Source organism: Cnephaeus nilssonii (assembly GCF_951640355.1).
Source record: "Cnephaeus nilssonii genome assembly, chromosome: 6".
Classification (NCBI taxonomy): domain Eukaryota; kingdom Metazoa; phylum Chordata; class Mammalia; order Chiroptera; family Vespertilionidae; genus Cnephaeus; species Cnephaeus nilssonii.
Window position 1 is genome coordinate 92,881,441 of NC_137077.1, and position 17,852 is coordinate 92,899,292.

The window sequence follows — 17,852 nt, forward strand, 5'->3', positions numbered from 1 at the left end:
GTACTGTCCCAGACGTAACAGCTGCGGGACCCCGTATGCACAACAGAAAGGGTGCTTTCCTCTAAATCTATCTAGTAGTTCATGCAGGCAGCAGAAATGCCTTTTCTACAAATAAGCAGGACCCTATGTTTGGGAATGGAGCCCCTTAGAATTGGTGGGAAAAGGTAAGAGAAATAAAATATTTTCCGGAAAGATCCCCTTTTTATGGCAAGTAGTGGATACAAATGGAAAAGCTTGCACAGCTTCTCTGAGGGTGTCGAGTTGAGGGTGGAGAAAGGTTCAATGGTGAGTGTTTCGACCATGTCTCCTATAGGGTAAATGATCCGATCGCCAGGTTTCCTTCCACATTCCCACTGTTTAGAGTGTCCACAGCAACATGACCTACCCTAGATAAGCAGCAGGCATGTCACTCCCTCATGGAAATCCTGAACTTGGCCAGGGCAGTGCAGGGCCTCAGCCTGCTCCCAGCAGCACCCCCACCCTCACCAGTGGGTGCTGCTGGCTGCCCTCCTCCTGAGACTGGGGTACTGCACACTAATGCTCTTCTCTCCCCTTCTCCTCCCGCCCTCATGCCTTGTTCTGCATCCCTTTGACTCTTGCAGTGAGCATGCCCACAAGTGAGACGGAGTCTGTCAACACTGAGAACGTGGCTGGCGGTGACATCGAGGGAGAAAACTGTGGGGCCAGGCTGGCGTGAGTAGGCACTTCCAGGGAGCACAGGGGCTGGGCTGTTCTGGGGGCCGGTAGGGACGCTGTGTCCTTAAGTCAGAATGGGGAAGGGGAAGCTCATCACTGCAGGGGGTGGGGTTAGGGAAGGGGGCAGAGGTCAGAGCACAGCAGGAAGCAAAAAGCTGCTCAGGGAGCCAGAGCAGAGGGCTGGGGTGAGTACAGCCCTAGGTTGGTATTGAGTCTTAAATTGAGACGGCTCCTCAATTGGATACTGAGCGCCTTTCCATCACATCCGGGAAATACAGAGAGTGTGTGGGGGGTTGAGGGCGGCTCTGAAGCCTCTCTCTTCCCGGCCCCTCACCACTTCCACAAGAGATGGCTGTGTTAGGCTCCTGGGGCCGCTCACCTCTCTCCATTCTGATAAAAGTGACCTGGAAGGAAAGCATAAGAAAATACACTGGGAGATGATAAACATGGCCCATGTCTGCATCTCCAGGTTACCCATTAGTGAGTTCATAAACTCACCTGTGCTCCGCCTAGACTGCGCCGGCTCCGCTAACACCAGCCCCAGCCTGCATGTCTAGGACTTCCCTTCCCCTGGTCAAGCCCCAGGCCCTGGCTTCCAGAGCAGACTTTGGCCTGGGATGGGGCGGGGCCAGGTGTGATGGGGAACAGCTCGCAGGTGAATTATCACAATTACCCATCTTAGTTCACTCTTTAAAATGGAAACTGGTAGTCCCTGAACGATGTGCCCCTCAAAAAAAAAAAAGAAGGGAAAAATGGTTTACCTGCTAAAAATAAGTAAACTGCTGGTTTCATTACTAGTGTCTTAGAAAGCGGAGTTCAAAGGATAAAGGCATATTCTGCAGGGGTCTGAGTGACCGTGAGCACGAGGCCTCCTCTGGGCAGAAGGGGCTCCACTGTGGGAAGTGGGGACACTTCCTCCTGCCCGGCAGGCATAGGAGCTGTCAGCTCCGCCGGACACTGACAGGCACCGAGAGAGAAGGCGCTGAGAGGACCTGTCTCAGATGAAACAAGTTTCTAAACCACTCCCTCACCCTTCCTCTCTGAAGTGGCGCAATAGTCTGGGCGAACCCATCCTTCTTAAAAAGTTAGTGAGTCTAAACACAAGAATGGCCCCTGAGCCAAAGGAGAAGGGACGCGAAGCCTATGCACAAGCCAGCCCTGTGACCTCCGTCTCCGGGGTTCGCAGGGCCTTCCGAGTCACTCCCTGTGACAGCGGCAGTGGGAGTCTGCACCGCAGGTTTCTCAGCATTGCTGGGGAGCACTTCTCGTCCAAACGTTGTTAAAATATGGTGCTAATTATGTCTTAAGCGGCAATCCAAGCCTTTTTCCCTTCTCTTCTTTTGGAACCATACAAAACAAGCAATTGCGTTTCTAACGTGGGCCCAGTCAGCCACACTAGAGCAAGGGAGAGAGCAAGTCTTCGAAGTCCCTCCGCGCTAGGCTTTTCTGAGGTCTTGACCCCAAGGGGGCAGAGAGAAGGTGGTTAAGGACCCTGCAGCTCTAGATTTGGGGCATGGCCCAGGCACAGGTCAGGAGGAACGGGGACTGGCAGCAGGAGGCCACTGGAGAGCTGAGCTCTGTTGGGAGAATACGATGACCCCCACAGAGAGAGCTGGCAGTCCCTCTGGTGCAGCTGTCACTGCCTTGAGGACAGGCTCTGCAGCCTTCGAGAGCTCTGTAGAAACGGCCACATTTATATACCTACGCTGTGCATATAAAATGCCTGGTCACAGTGCCAGAATTATAACATGTACTTAATAAATTATGGTCTTTCCCCACCTCTTACTCCCCCCCACCCCCTCAGACAATGATGGGAGGAGACTTCCTGGTGGGAGAGGCAGCGTGAGGACAGGCCAGGGCCTGAGAGTGGGTGGTGGTGTGGAGGCAGTGAGGGGCTAGTTGTGAAGGAAGATGAGGTCTGGGCAAGGATTTATATGTAGTGAGAGGCTGGGATGAAGATGGTTCCCGAGGGGCAGTGGCAGAGAAAAAGGACCTGCAATGTGATATTTGAGGGGAGAAGGCAGGAGGGAGGATAAGTGGTGCAGAGGAAGGAGCCATTGACGTTTGGAGCCAGGACGTGATAAGGATGCTGAAGTGCCTGTGAAGCAGGCCGAGCCGAGGGACCACGCAGGCAGCAGGATGTGGAGGGCCGAGGTCCGGCTCAGGTCAGGGTGGAGCCACACGTTTGAGGTTATCAGAATGAAAACTATTCCCGAGTTCATAGACCAGGGTTGTTCTTAGGAGAATGGAGGCAGAACCTTGGGACACAGACACATAGAAGAATAAGAACAAGTAAATGAAACAGGTGAAGTGGTGTTAGGGGTACAGATCTTTGCAATCTCTTGGAAACCACTGGAGGAAGAATTTCAAGACACAGCCACCCACCGGTCCACTCTGTCAGCAGTGTGCCGGGCGTGGAGCTAGCAATGGTGATGCATAGCAGTCAGTAGAGCAAATTGACACCCTCTCACGAGAGCTCATAATCTGGCGTGAATTTGACATTCATAAGTAAATAAGTTGTTAAAATTGGGGTAAGTGTTAAGAAGGAAGAGTAGCTGGAGTATGCGCTTAATGACAGGGAGGGACTTGACTTAGACTGGCAGGTTGGGAACAGCTGCTGGGGGAAAATAAAATGTCAGCTCCGAACTGAAGAGCTGAAGATACATTACAGAGGTGAAGAATGTTCCAGTCAGAGGCAACAGTGCATGTCAAGGCCCTGGAGTGGAAGAACTGCGAGTAGGCCAGCTTGGACAGTGCAACCTGAGTGAAGATGGAGACGAGGCTGGAGATGGGGCAGGGCCTGGGAGACCCCTTGATGGCCTTGGTCTTTGTCATAAGGCTGTGAGAAGTCATGGGAAGAGGAGCTGGTTGATTTGGTTAGTGTTGCATTCTTGACAGACCACTTTAGAAAAGAAAGTTTAGGGGTGGGGCCCATGGGGAAGCATCACACGTGTGCAGACGCCTTCCTGGCAGATACCCACAGGTGAGATGGTGGAGGTGCAGGCTAGAGTCACGTGTGGGGATGGAAAGGAGTGGAGGACTCTGTGCTCTGTGCGGTGGGAGCCGAGTCTCAGAGTGGAGAGGGGGTGGAAATGAGCCAGCACAGAGCGCTGACTCCACCAGTGCGGCCATGGAAGGGAGAGAGGAGAGTAGGATCCTAGAAAGAGGGGGCTTGTTTCATCATAGTAAAGAGATGATGTTTAAGGCAAAAAAGAAGTCCGTGAAAATGGAGGGGCTAAAGGCTCTGGAATGGAAATGGGAGCGCCTAGGAAGGAACTACTTAAGAAGAGGGAGTTGACTTCAAAGACAGTTTGAGACACCGGATTCACACGGGGAGAAGGAGCTCCTTTACCTCTGGGACTCACCAGGAGATGGGAGGAGAGACCTTCGTTAGGAGTCCTGTGGTCCAGCACTGATCCGCCCCGGACCTCAGCTGGCACTTCTGCTCTGAGTACCGATCTCCTCCCCTAGGGAAGGAAGGACTGGCCTGAGGGTGCCTCAGGGTGCTCTCAGCAGAGGCCAGGGGTCCTGGGAACCGCTGCAGGGCTGGGACAGGAGACCACTTTCACCTCTTTCACATATTGGGCTTCTGTGTAAGATTTCTGGAATAAAACACCCTGTAACTTGATATTTGTGGACCATAGATCCAGCTCTCAAAGCCAACAGTCCTATAAAGAATATAGAATCAGAAACAGGCTCTGCTGAAGAGAGTCAATGATAGGAGTCATCGCAAATGATCTGTCAGCTCCTCCCAGAAAGTGAGCGTTAGGTGTCTAGGGACCTGCAGGACAGGACATTCAAATTAGTGAGTCACCAGGACGTCACAAACAGATTGCTGAGCAGTGCGAGTCCGCAGTGGAGACTGATGTCGTAAATGTGCAATTGGCCTGCAGAACTATTTGACATAGTTTTTGGCAGGCTCTTTGGCCTGAGGGCAGCACTAAAAACATGACAGTGGTGTGAATCAGAGTGGGGTTTGCCAAGCGGACCCAGCAGAAGGCCCAGGCAGTGGGGAGTCCGCGTGGTGTGGAGGGCAGCCCTGACGTGACCATGGGGCCATACTGAGAACTGGAGGTGAAGTGTGCATTGGCCTGGGATCCCTGGAAGAGTGAGTGGTTGGGAAGACCCAGTGCGGGCAAAGAGGGTTCAGTGAAAGAGCAAGAGGGGTAATGGAGAAGGAGACGCTGGCCAGGGATGGGGAGCGACTGCTTTCAGTACCCACTAGCTCCAGTCCTAACAGCCATGGGAGGTGTTGCAGCTACAGAGGTGAGGAGGCAGTCAGATGTGTGCCAGCCTGGATGGCACTGGAGTCGCCATCCAGGCTGACACACATCTGACTGCCTCCTCACCTCTGTAGCTGCAACACCTGATTTATGTTAAAGGCAAATTGGGACAATTCTGGCAAATGCTACTTCACACAACAGGGAGTAAATGTATGGTGCTCATTACTCTAAGGAGGGGAGAGAAGCTGAAAATATAAATGGCTCCCAAGAAGTTCAAATATTTGTCAAATAATGACAAATGCAAATTGAGTAACTAAGCAAAACCAAGAGAGTTATTGGAGTTTTCTCTAATTTTGAACTTCAATATCAAAGAAAATCATAGTTTCCTAGAAGGTTTGTCTTGGAGGCCTGGGCAGAGAAAATATCTTGGATTGGATGTACCCCAAGTCCAATCCACTGGAACTGTTCTGATGGTCTTATGTGTTAAATTCTAATTTCCCCACCTCCCTGCTCTTTAAGAATCCACTTAAAACACTATATAGGGTTTATAGGATAGGATAGGATAGGATAGGATAGGATAGGATAGGATAGGATAGGATAGGATAGGATGGCATGGCATGGGATGGGATGGCATGGGATGGCATAGAATAGAACGGAACGGAATGGAATGGAATGGAATGATGGGAAAAGCCATCAAGCCTTCTGAACAAGCTGTGTGCACCTCAGTGGGGTTTGAAGAAGCTGGAGGCTCTACTGTTCAGTAGGAGGAAGCATTTGCCACATGTGAAACAGCCCAGGGTATGGAGCGGTACACCCACCTAGTCCCCACCTGGCTTACTCGCATAGGGGACCAGTGTGACCAGCTTTCCAAACCCTAAGCCGGTGGTTACCTCCCAGGAGGTGAAAGGCTGCAGAGCGATGGGGCCCCTCTGTTTTTGTGGAGTGGGTCCCACTGTCCACTCACGCCTGTCAGGGAGAATGGAGGCATCAAGGCACTTGGGCTTTGCAAGACTTCTAACCTCCGCTCTCCAAGGGCTGGGTTTTCCTGGGTCTCAGTCACATGCCGCTTGAACAGCACTCTCCCCTTCTCAAGTGCAAACACTTCTTAAGTAATATGGTGCTTAGAAGGGGATGAATGTTTCAGACTCAGAAAGCCTGAAATTAAGCTCACAATCCCCTGAAACAGCAACAACACGAAAATCAGTCTCAAAGTGTGGTCCAGGGTACATCGGAACATGTAACTAAGTGGAAAAGAAAGTCCTGCTCCATTTCCTCCTCCTCAGGATGTGCCAGAATGCCATGTAAGGACCCATAGCTGATGACCATGCCTGAACTCAGGCCTGGCCTTCATTTCACAGTCACCCAGCCCTAATCCTTCCCTGTGTCCAATTCCCAGAGTCACTTCCTTGGGAGATGTGAATATTCAGATTTCGGTTTCCATACATGGTGGATTTAAGAATCCAATTTTCTTATGACTCCCTTGGACTGCAAGGGAGAGCCTTGTGGGGAAGGGGCTGTGGTCTGCACTGACGGGCACTGCAGAGGGTCATGGAGACATTTCAGAAAGAAGGCCGAGGGCTGGCCAAGTTCTAGGGACAAAGCCTCGGATCATGGTCATCTGCATTGGCTTCTACAAGAGTGAGAACTGCCCACAAACAAGCTCAGGAAAGGCCTGAAGGTGCCATGCTCAGCCCAGCCCTGCTGGAGAACACAGCACCCTGGACTCCCCGCCACCCAATTAGCACCTGGAAAACATTTGTTTCCCCATTAAACTGTGACTCTAAATAAAATGCTGCCCGGGCTCCCTCTCCCCCTCCCACCCGCTTTGTTAACATGTGATTAAACCCTCCAGCCCTGGCAGGCAGTCTTTGGAGGCGGGAAAAGGTTATTAGCTAACGGTTCAGAGCAGTAAAGGCACTTGGCTCAGATTCTCGGTGCCCCAGAGATATAATTATCTCATGCTCCATGGCTTTGCCACCTGTCACATCTTCTGGTTTAATTTTTTTAAATAAAAAACAATGAGAGGGGTTGTTTTCTTGCTATGCGACAGAGCTTGCTTTGTGCTGAGCTGGATGACACAGGCTTACAGCAGTCGCCGCGCAAGTCCCTGCTCCTGTTTTCTCTTCGCATCTCTTTGTCTCTCCTGCTCTCTCCATCTCTTTTGCCACCTCCAGCTTCCATTTTGTGTCTCTCTGTGCATCCACCTGCAAGCTCTCCAGTGTTTGTTTACTCCCTGGACACCAAGCCCTTCTGACCCATTGCCTTCAAGTTTCTGTCTTAAGTGCTTGCACTGTCCCTCTCTCTCTCTCCATATATTTATCTCCCTTCCTTTCTCTCTTCTTCCCTCTCTCTTCTCCCATCCTGCCTCCGTCCAGCTCCCCTGGACTCTCCTATGTGAACTAGATGGTCTCAGGGCCTCCTTGAAGGTTCACCTTTCAATGGACCCTCCCCATACAGTGACCCTTCGAGTCAGCCAGCAGCACACCTGCCCGGTGCTCCTGTCCAGAGTCCCCCAGGCTTCAGGGCTGCACCTGGCTGCCAGCATGCTGCTTTCTCCTCGGGGCCCATGGCTTCCTTTAGGCCCAGGTTGCTGCCCTCGCCAGGACTGTAGTGCCTTTCAGTGCCCAGCTGGCTCTTGTGCTCATCTTCACTTCATAGCCAGCGTTGGCCAGGCTCCTGTTCAGATGGCAGTGGGGTCTCCCCAATGTGGTTCTGTCGTGGCCTCTAGCTGGTGAGACTCTCCACCTGCCGGAGAGACCTCCCTGTCCTGTACGGCCCTTCCCAAGGTGCTCCCTGTCCTCTATGGCCCTTTCCAAGGTACTCCCTGTCCTCTATGGCCCTTCCCAAGGTGCTCCCTGTCCTCTATGGCCCTTCCCAAGATGCTCCCTGTCCTGTACGGCCCTTCCCAAGATGCCTCCTGTCCTGTACGGCCCTTCCCAAGGTGCTCCTTGTCCTGTACGGCCCTTCCCAAGGTGCTCCCTGTCCTCTATGGCTCTTCCCAAGGTGCTCCCTGTCCTCTATGGCCCTTCCCAAGGTGCTCCCTGTCCTGTACGGCCCTTCCCAAGGTGCTCCCTGTCCTGTACGGCCCTTCCCAAGGTGCTCCCTGTCCTCTATGGCCCTTCCCAAGGTGCTCCCTGGACTGTACGGCCCTTCCCAAGGTGCTCCCTGTCCTCTATGGCCCTTCCCAAGGTGCTCCCTGTCCTGTACGGCCCTTCCCAAGGTGCTCCCTGTCCTGTACAGCTCTTCCCAAGGTGCTCCCTGTCCTCTATGGCACTTCTCAAGGTGTAGCTTTCTAACACACTGCCTAACCTGACCTCATGGAACCTCGTGGTAGACGCTGGTTATGTGAGAGCACCGGGCTCTCCCGCTCCACTCAGAAGACACTGGATTTGTAGACTTGTCAGTGGGACAGGCCTCAGTCTCCACATTCAAACACACAAGCACACCAGAAGATGCTGACAAATAGGTTCTCTCTTCAGAGTTGTCCTAAGTCACATCACACATCCATCGGGCGCCCACAAATAGTCAGCAGGGGACATCGACTTCCCTGGCATGGCTGAACACCTTTGAAATGGAAGGAAACATGTGTGTCATCTGCTAAAGTCCCCCTTTTCTCTTTCAGCCACCGGATCTCCAAGTCGAAGTTCAGGTAAGTGCAGTGCATGCGGCTCTTCCTTCCCTCTGCCCGCCAGCTCTATCCCAGTGCCCTTCCAGGGGGTGGAAGAGTCGGGGATGTTCTTCAAAGGGGGAACCACCCTCTTTTGTGTGGCTATCAAGAAGAGGTTTGGGGTTATATCAAGCAAATAATCCAGGGGTTGAAATGTGTTGAATTATCTTTATCCATCAGTCTTTTTGGCAGCGCCATCCCAAGGAAGCTGTGAAGCCTAGTGTGCCCCCTCCCTTATAAGATGAAGTCCAGTTAAAATCACTGTCGCGTGGTTGTTTGCTGCTGCTCTGATGCTTCATGTCCAGGGGGCACAGTGAGATGTGAGCTTCAAGGGTTTGGGAAGCACACAGGATCACCACACGGCCGGCTCCGAACTTTCCACAGGGCCTATGGTCTCCAGCCCCCTCTGCCTTTCCCGTCTCACCTTCCTCACGCCCCTGCACATACCCTTTGTTCCAACCTATGGAACCTGCATTTACTGGAATGCTCCCTGTCCTCTCGTACATCAGGGCCTCTGCCTGGAAACTCTCTTCTACCTGAATCACTGTGTCCCCAGGTCTTCATTTGGAGAACTCAGACTTTTGTTAAGAGCCTCAAATGTCACAAACTGCAAAAATGTCTGCAAACTCCCCAGGGGAAGGTATTCGCCTCCCTCCATTCCCATAGTGCTTTGCTCATAACTCTATCACAGCACTTACCATACTACACACTAGTTATTGGCTCACATGCCTGTTGCTTTCAATAGGTTCTGCATGCTCCAGAGGTATAACTTCCAGAGAGTATAGCTGAGTGCCAGCCCAGTGGTAGGCTGTTCGCGCATGTGTATACTAAGGTTTCCATTACAGATGCAAGAAAAATGTGTCCACACTTTCTGGTGTCTGATTGTGGCAGCCAATACTGAATGGAAGAATACAGGAGAAGAGCAAGGAAATACAGGGGAAAATGGAGAGAGAACTTTTTTTTTTAATCCCCTCCCCCCGCCCCATTCGAGAGAGAACTTTTGCAGCTCAGAAGTAACCTTGTAGACAGTGAAGAGCCTGTTTTACTCAAAAAAAAAAAAAAATTCTCTAAATTTTGAGTTTTACAAAGATCAAAGCGTTCCTGATCATTTACTCAGTTTAACAATGACAAATAATGGAAGTTGAGCTTAAAAACTGGCCTACTCTATTTGCAAAACTGAATATACAAAGTTACGGTTTATTTAAAAGAAATATTAGAACAGAGCTTTTAGGAAAATTCTGCAAATTAGTGACTTACAATATTAGGAATTAGTTACAATAAGGAATTTTGCAACATTTGGGGCTTACTGTTCAGAATAGGGTTTAAACAGTTATGGAACAAATGATTCAGAAAGTCTTATGCAACTTGAAGGGATTAATCAGATAACCTGTTGGAGCTTCCAGATCTCCATTTTACAGAGTTCTGAAGTGGGTCCCATGGGATTTCTAGAATTTTGGAGGACTATCTGCCCCATGTTCAGTGAAATGTGCCTCCAATGTTCCCTTTACTTCTTCTGTCCCGTAATCAACAATGCACCCATATTTGCCCCCATCTCTAATAGTCCATTTTTAAGTTACTTAGATATAAAATAATTACATTTAATGATTTTCTGTGTTGCTTGTTCTCAGTTCTGTAGCCTCTAGAAAGAGACTGAAGTGTCCATCATTTTGACGTTGTCTAATATTCTAGATGACTGTCAAAAATTATGTGCCAAGCAAGCTCTCAGGAGCACGGCCTTCTCCTCACACCCTCCCTCCTCCCTGGGTCTCAAGAGCCCCGAGGCCCAATGCTTGTCTCCAAGGAGCTTGTCTCCAGCCTGTTAGAGCTCGTAAAATGGACGGCGTGTACTGTGAGTCTACAACAAAGTGCAAGACAGCCCCTTCCCCTAAGCACCGCTGATCCCATTGGAGATACATGCAGTGCCCGATAACTGGGAAGGCGTTTCCTGTGGGAACCGTTTCTGGCTCCTCTGTGACTGGCTAGGATGCCCGTTGATGTGCTCTGCTGACCCACCTTGGCACTAATCATGTCTGCGATTGCTTGCTGAGTGGTCTGTGCACAATGTGGGTTTTATGCAGACAGAGGCTCTGTCTATCGTGCTAACTGTTGACTATCTAGTGCCTGGCCCACGTAGGTGTTCAGTAAGTACTTATTGGATATATATAACTAAACAGTGATGCAGGCAATGAGTCTGACAGGAGTTCTAAGCCTGGGGAGACTAGAAAAGTACTCCAGGGAGAAGCTGGGATGGAGAGGGCGTAGAAAGGGGAGGGTCTGACCGTGGGGGCACAGTCCGTGGAAAGGCCAGAGCAGGGCCCATATTGGGAAGAGGTGAGGAGGATCTGAGGTGAGTGAGCAGAAATTTCCTAGGGGAATACAGTGGAGTAGAAGTGGATTAGACACAGTCATATCCATCCTTCTCTCCCAGGTCTACATATGGAAAGTTCTATTTCTAGAGAAAATGGCTTTCCCAGTTAGTGCGAAGGGAACGTAAACAGCGGGCACATTTCTCCTCCCTGTTTTATCATTTAATTTCTATATCCTCCATGCATATGTAAACACAAATAAATTCACACATTCTAATAAACCATTGCATTTATTATACAGTAGGAAGCGTTGCCAGGAAACCAGTTGTCAAGCAAAGCTATATTTTGAAGAGTGGGAGGTGTATAATTATCTTTAAATACTTTCTCGGGTTAGTAATTACCCCACCCCCACCCCAGCTCAAATCCACGTGACTCTCGTGAATGGCTGTGCAGGGGAACGGCACGACTTAGGGATACCACCTGTCCATGACAGCCTCTCCTTCAGGGGTTCGAGCAGAGCAGTCCCAGACCCGTGGACAAGCCTGACCATGTCACCCCCACAGCCACTAACCCCAAGCCCCGGGGAAAGAGGAGTTTAATCTAAGTTCTCGGCATAAACTGACTCCGAGTCAGCTCCTAACATGTAAAAGAAAGCAAACTTGATTCCTTGGGACTCTGAATACAAGCATCAGTGACTTCTGTAACATGACATTGTATCTAAAACATTTTTTGAAACTACAGTGTAAGCTATTTAAGATCCGATATGACTCTGTCCTGAAAATTCACTTCTCAGGAAAAAAATCGTGTTACCAAATTTCTCTACAATATTAATAACCACAGCAATGGAAGAATCAGAGTCCCACCCAGACGAGACAGACTCCTCTGTACCGAGGTCTGGCCACCTCCAAAAGCCGCAGCTCACTAAGGACCAACCACCTGGGACTCAGTCCCCTTCCTTTACCCCTCTGTTCGCCCTCTCGTGTCCTCACGCTTACCCAGGGTAGTAAGTGCATTTGCAAACTATAATTTTCTGACCCGAGCCATTTCTTCTCTGTGTAGTGACTTTTCCCTAGGTAGCAGGTAAGTGTCCCCCACAAAGGCGAGGGTGCTCACTGGAGAGGGCATTCCAGCACCCACAGTGATAATAGGGGCCAGATCAGAACATGACCCATTGAACCCTCCCTGCTCTGCAAGGCAAAAAACGAGGTACTCCCTGTGGTTCTGAGGAAACCACACCCTTCCCAGATGCACTTCCCACTTCTCTAATCTCGTTGTACCAGGGTTTGGTAAAGGGGTTGTCCAGGGACAGTAGGTAGAAGTAATCGGGGATGACTGAAGGGATCATAAGCAGCAGAGGTCTCCCTCCCTGGAAACCTAGAATACAGATGTGAGTGCAGATGTTCATGGACATTACTCCACGATTCTGCTCTGTTTCTCACCTGCCTTCTTTATTACCCAAACCATCTTCATTTCTCCCCATCTTCAACCGCCGCTGGGTCTCTCTACAGGACCTGCCAGCCCCTCAAGTGGATTTCCTGAGCTAAGCTCCCCAAGCAACCTCCCTGCCCAGAGCACTGCTTCTCCGTATCGGTACCTTACCGGCTGGAAGAACCACTCTTCCCAGTCACCCCAGCTAGAAATGTCGGCTGTCCCTTCCGTACCTTTCTCCACCCCTTTCTCTCTTACCCTGCACATCCAGGCAGGCTCAAAGGCCTATTGGTTTTGCCTCCAAAATTCATATCAATTCAGTGTCGTCTTTTCCATGAATAAAGCTACTGCCTTCCTCCTCTTCAACCTGGATGGCTGAGAGAGCATTCTTCCCACTGTTCCTTGAGTAGAAGTTGACAGAGTGGTTGTTTGTGTTTGTTGTTTTATTTTCAAAACAAACCTCATCATATCATTCTCCCTCTCGAAGTCCTTAGCGCGGCCCTCTGCGTGGCCCTCCCAAGCATCCTCTGCCTTCTATCCTTTCAGTGCAGGCACTTGTTCCATGTTTGGTCTCAGAGTTACACATACAGCTGCATATTTTCTCTGCATTGCGAGGATGAAATTAGAGGTGCGCTTTAAACATGCCACCATAGAATTAGAAGATGTGACTTGTTTTCTTGGGTCCATCTAGCGTAGTGGTTCTCGGTCATGCTCACACAGTAGAATCATGTAGGGAAATCTGAATTTCATAGCCCTCCCACCCTTCTCTCCTCACCGCCCCCCACCCCTTTCCAGTCGCTACTGGCGCCGGTGGAATCGGTTCTGCAGAAGGAAGTGTCGTGCCGCAGTCAAGTCCAATGTCTTCTACTGGCTCGTGATTTTCCTGGTGTTCCTCAACACGCTCACCATTGCCTCAGAGCATTACAACCAGCCGCACTGGCTCACAGAAGTCCAAGGTGAGAGGCAGCCCCTGGCGCCATCCTGGTTTACTCTAGCACAGGCATGTCAAACTCAAAGGCTAACACGGACCAAATAAACAAGGCGTGCGGCCCGTGGGCTGCGAGTTTGACATGCTTGAATCCCAAGGAGTGAGCCGTCACACGCAGAAGGTGGATGGGAAAGCGTCCAGTTGCCGGGGCTCTTGGCAGGTGCCATGCTGGGGACAGCAAGGGCCTGGCAGCTCAAAAGCCCCACAGTAGAATGCACACCTCATTGTAAACAAGCGTGGCTCCCCTGGCTGGGTCCATGCCATCTGCCCGCCCCCATAGTCACTGTTGGGCCCAGGTGACATGGACACGTGCTGCACCTGGTTTGGCTCTCTCAGACCCTTGGCCGCCGACTTCCCAGAATGGGTTTTCAATCCTTCAGCTTTCCTGTTGCCTCCAGGTATATGTGGCGGTCAGTCCAGGTGGGCTGCACACGTGAGGATGAGGTGAGCAAAAAAGCAGGGGGAAGGGCAGCAGTGGCCTGAACACGGGGAGCCTCCTCGGTGGGTAGTTAGTGCTCAGGCCCTTCCCCAGAGCGACCCCTCAGAGAGGCCCTTGCCGGCCAGCGCCTCAGCTCCGCCCAGGCATCAGGCAGACCAGGGTGCACTCCACACTCAGGTGGCCTGGCTTCGCCTCTGGGCTTATTGGTTTGGGTGGAGCACTTATCCCTCTGAACCTCACTTCTTATATCTGGAAAATGGGCAATAATACCTCTCAGAGCTGCTGTAAGGAGAAAGAAAGTAAGGCTGCAAAGCTTTTGTAGTAGATATAGTGCCCCCCTCCCCTTATTCTCAGTTTCACTTTCTAAGGTTTCAGTTACCTCTGGTCAATCATGATCTGAAAATATTAAATGGAAAATGCTAAAAATAATTGTGGCTAGGTGGTTAGAGCGTCTCCCCATGCACTGAAGGATCGCAGGTTCGGTTTCTGGTCAAGGGCAGGTATCTGGGTTGCAGGTTGGATCCCCAGCCCCAGTCGTAGCATGTGTGGGAGGCAACCAATCAATGTGTCTCTCACAACGATGTTTCTCTCTCTTTCTCTCCCCACTCTGCCCCCCTCCTTCCCTTCCACTCTATAAAAATCAATGGAAAAATATCCTCAGGTACAGATTAACAAAAATAAATAAATTAAATAAATAAATAAATAAACAAACAAACAAACAAATAAATGAATGAATAAATAAATAAAATTGCACACTGTTCTGAGTAGTATTGTGAAGCCTCCCACTATTCGAGTGTGGATGTACAGGAAAAACAGTGAATATAGGGTTCAGTACTATCTCCGGTTTCAGACATCCAAAGGGAGACTTGGACTCTATCTCCTATAGATAAGGGAGATTGCTGTACTTGGTAAATGGATACCTCTTTCCCATCAATTTGGCCCTAATTGTTCTGTTTTGGTGGCTGTGGATGGGAGAGGTGTCCTGGCTGGGAAGGGAGAATTTGTTTTTTTTCAGCGCTGATTATTACTGTGTTTTCTTTCTCCTCCTCCCCTCCTCTCACACCTGTTTGGATCCCATCCCACTCCTGAACCTGCCAGACACAGCCAACAAGGCGCTCCTGGCCCTGTTCACTGCGGAGATGCTGCTGAAGATGTACAGCCTGGGCCTGCAGGCCTACTTCGTGTCCCTCTTCAACCGCTTTGACTGCTTCATCGTGTGCGGGGGCATCCTGGAGACCATCCTGGTGGAGACCAAGGTCATGTCCCCGTTGGGCATCTCTGTGCTGAGATGTGTTCGGCTCCTGAGGATATTTAAAATCACCAGGTATTGCCCTCCATTCACGGGACTCGGGGAAACGGCCTGGAGGGCAGGGAGGCAGAAAGGCCTGGGCGGGAGAGCAGCTGCTGTTCCCAGAGGGGTCCGTCCTTGGCTCCATCAGGGAGGGAGCTGTGATTCACTTTACCTGGCATATCACTTAGAAGTCCCTTTGACTGCTAGTACCAGAGACTCAGCTCAGTGCTGTAAGAAAATTAGGGATTTGCTCAGCCACATAAAGGAAGGCCAGGTGGCTTCAAGATGGCATCGGGACCCCGTCTCCTGTTTGCTTTGCCAACCTTAGGCCTGCCTGCCACCCCAAGGTCACAAGGTGGCTCTTAGAGATTGAGCCTTCCTGTTCGAATTTGAGGCAAGCAGGAGGGGAATGACGGGGACACCCACCCCACTGAGCCAGCTCTCCCAGGAATCTCCCCCAGCTCTGTTCTCATGACCCCCCAACTGTGAGAGACAGAAACACGGTCTAGCAGGTGCAGGCTCAGTCCCTTAACTGAAGAAGGGCCGTGGATATTGTGCCACAGAGGGCTTTCATCCCTCCTTCCCCACGCTCACCCCTCTATCTGTCCATCCGCCAGGTTCCGCAGTGATTCCCATGCAGAGGACAGGCAGGGCAGGGGTCGGGAGTGGAAAGCATATTCTAGGACAATCATTTTCAACTGAGTTTTGACCCATTTGGGATGATGAAATCAGTTTATTGGATCACAACCATCATTTTTAAACAGCTTTATTGAGATGTAATTAACATACTAATAAATTCACCCCTTTATACAATTCATTTTTTATATGTATTCAGAGTTTTGCAACCATCAGCACTGTCTGGTTTTAGACCATTTTCATCACCCCATACCCATTCCTCATTCCCCACCTTCCTCCCAGGAGCAACCACTCATTGACTCTCTGTCCCTGGAGATCTGCCTCTTGTGAGCAGTGACCTGTGTGGACCATACAGTGCATGGTGTTTAGCTTCTTTCTCTTGGCAAGATGGTCGCCCGTTTCCCCCACTTGGTAGGATGGATAATACTCCATTCCTTTCTTGGCTGAATAACATGCCATTGTATGGATATATGCCCCATTTTGTGTATTCATTCCTCGCTTGGTGGACTTTTGGCCACTATGAATAATGCAGTTATGAATAACTGATGTTCTAGTTTTTGGTATGTGTGTATGTTTCCATTTCTCTTTGATATATGCTTAGCAGTGGACTATTCAGGTCATTTAAAAACTCTGTGTTTAAGGTTTTGAGGAAACACCAAACTGTTTTCCAGAGACTAGGCCATTTTACATTCCCATCAGTGACGTATAAAGGTTCCAATTTCTCCACATTCTCGCTTTTCATGAAAGAGCGAAATAGAGTAAGGAAACATCAGAAGGCCTCACATGAACGCATGCGTTTTTCATCACAATCTTTGAGATATGCATCTGAGTTGCAGTATAATATATATTTCTCACTGTGGGTTGTGGTCAGCCCATGTCAGAAGCACCTGGAAGGAAGCAAGTCCCTTTCCAGAAGAATCTGCTGTGGGGCCTGACTGACAGCAGGTGCATGGAGACCATCATCAGGATTGTGTTAGAGGGAGGGGGTGGGTGGGTCTCTCCCATTCAGGGCCCTGGAGTTAGGCAGATCCTGCTCAGAGTGTTCTGAACGTGACTGAGTGAGTCATCGGGGGCCCATCAAACATCCCGAGGTACTACTGTTCTCTGTAAAGGGTTCTCAGCAAGCACCTCGCACACGCTTGCTTGTCCCTGTGGTGGTGTCGGGGGTCAAATGGGAAAAGGATTTAAAGTGTTCACTTCAGGCAGAAGAGTGCCAGGCCAAGGAGACACATCCGGAGCGTTTATTATTAACCTAATTGTAATGGTTATTATCAGAGAACACGGCCTACACATACACACTCCCTTACTCTTGTTTCTCTACCATGTAATACTGTGACAAGCCCTGCTGTGGGACCTGGGAACAGGAGGGGAAGGGTTAGTACCAGACAATAGACTGAAAGTGTATGCAGAATTTAAATCCACAAGTTTGACACTCCTGAGCAAAAAACGCCTCCCCCCCAAAAAAAGAGCTCTTTATGAATGTCCTGAATATCTTGTCATTTCAGAAATTCTTGGTTTAAAATAAAAGTAGCAGAAATATAGTAACAATCATTGTTAACGTGCATCAAGGCTGGCTCTGTGCCAGAGAATGTGATTGAACTCAATGCATTTGCTCCTCACAATTACCTGTAAGAGAGGGTGCGGATACACCCTAGGATCATTATTCCCATTTTGCAGATGAGAAGACTGTGGCTTAGAGTTAAGTCACTCTCCCAAGGCCACACAAACTGCTCAGGGGCAAAGCTGGGATTAAAAGGCACGCTGGCCATGGCTGGCATGGCCCAGTGGTTAGAGCATCAGCCTGTGTACCGGAGGGTCCTGGGTTCAATGCCCAGTCAAGGGCAGGTACCTGAGTTGCAGGTTCGTTCCCTGGCCCCCGTCAGAACCCGCTCAGGAGGCAACCAATTGAAGTGTCTCTCTCACATCGATGTTTCTCTTCTCCCCTCCTCTCTTTCTCTTTCCCCCCTTCCTCCCTCCCTTCCACGCTTTCTAAAAATCAATGGGGAAAAAATATCCTCAAGTGAGGATTAACAAAACAAAACAAAAAAATGCACCTCTGTGTGCCTGGCTGTGCAGTTCATGACCATGAACTCAGAGTTGACAGATAAACTGTCTTGTCTGCATCCCTGAGACAGAACTTACGGGACTTAGCATACTGATACTTGTTAGATAATTGCT

The 17,852-nt window shown here is 50.1% G+C and overlaps 1 protein-coding gene across 8 annotated transcripts in view; it reads left to right on the forward strand.

Annotated features, from left to right (window-relative positions):
- CACNA1C (calcium voltage-gated channel subunit alpha1 C) overlaps positions 1–17,852 on the forward strand; it is a 590,813-nt gene that overhangs the window by 464,480 nt on the left and 108,481 nt on the right. For all 8 annotated transcript variants that reach the window (XM_079775042.1, XM_079775041.1, XM_079775040.1 and 5 more), the window contains 4 exons: positions 603–693; positions 8,542–8,568; positions 13,116–13,276; positions 14,846–15,071. In XM_079775042.1, coding sequence (XP_079631168.1) covers positions 603–693; positions 8,542–8,568; positions 13,116–13,276; positions 14,846–15,071 — 505 coding nt within the window. The remainder of the gene's footprint in view (positions 1–602; positions 694–8,541; positions 8,569–13,115; positions 13,277–14,845; positions 15,072–17,852) is intronic.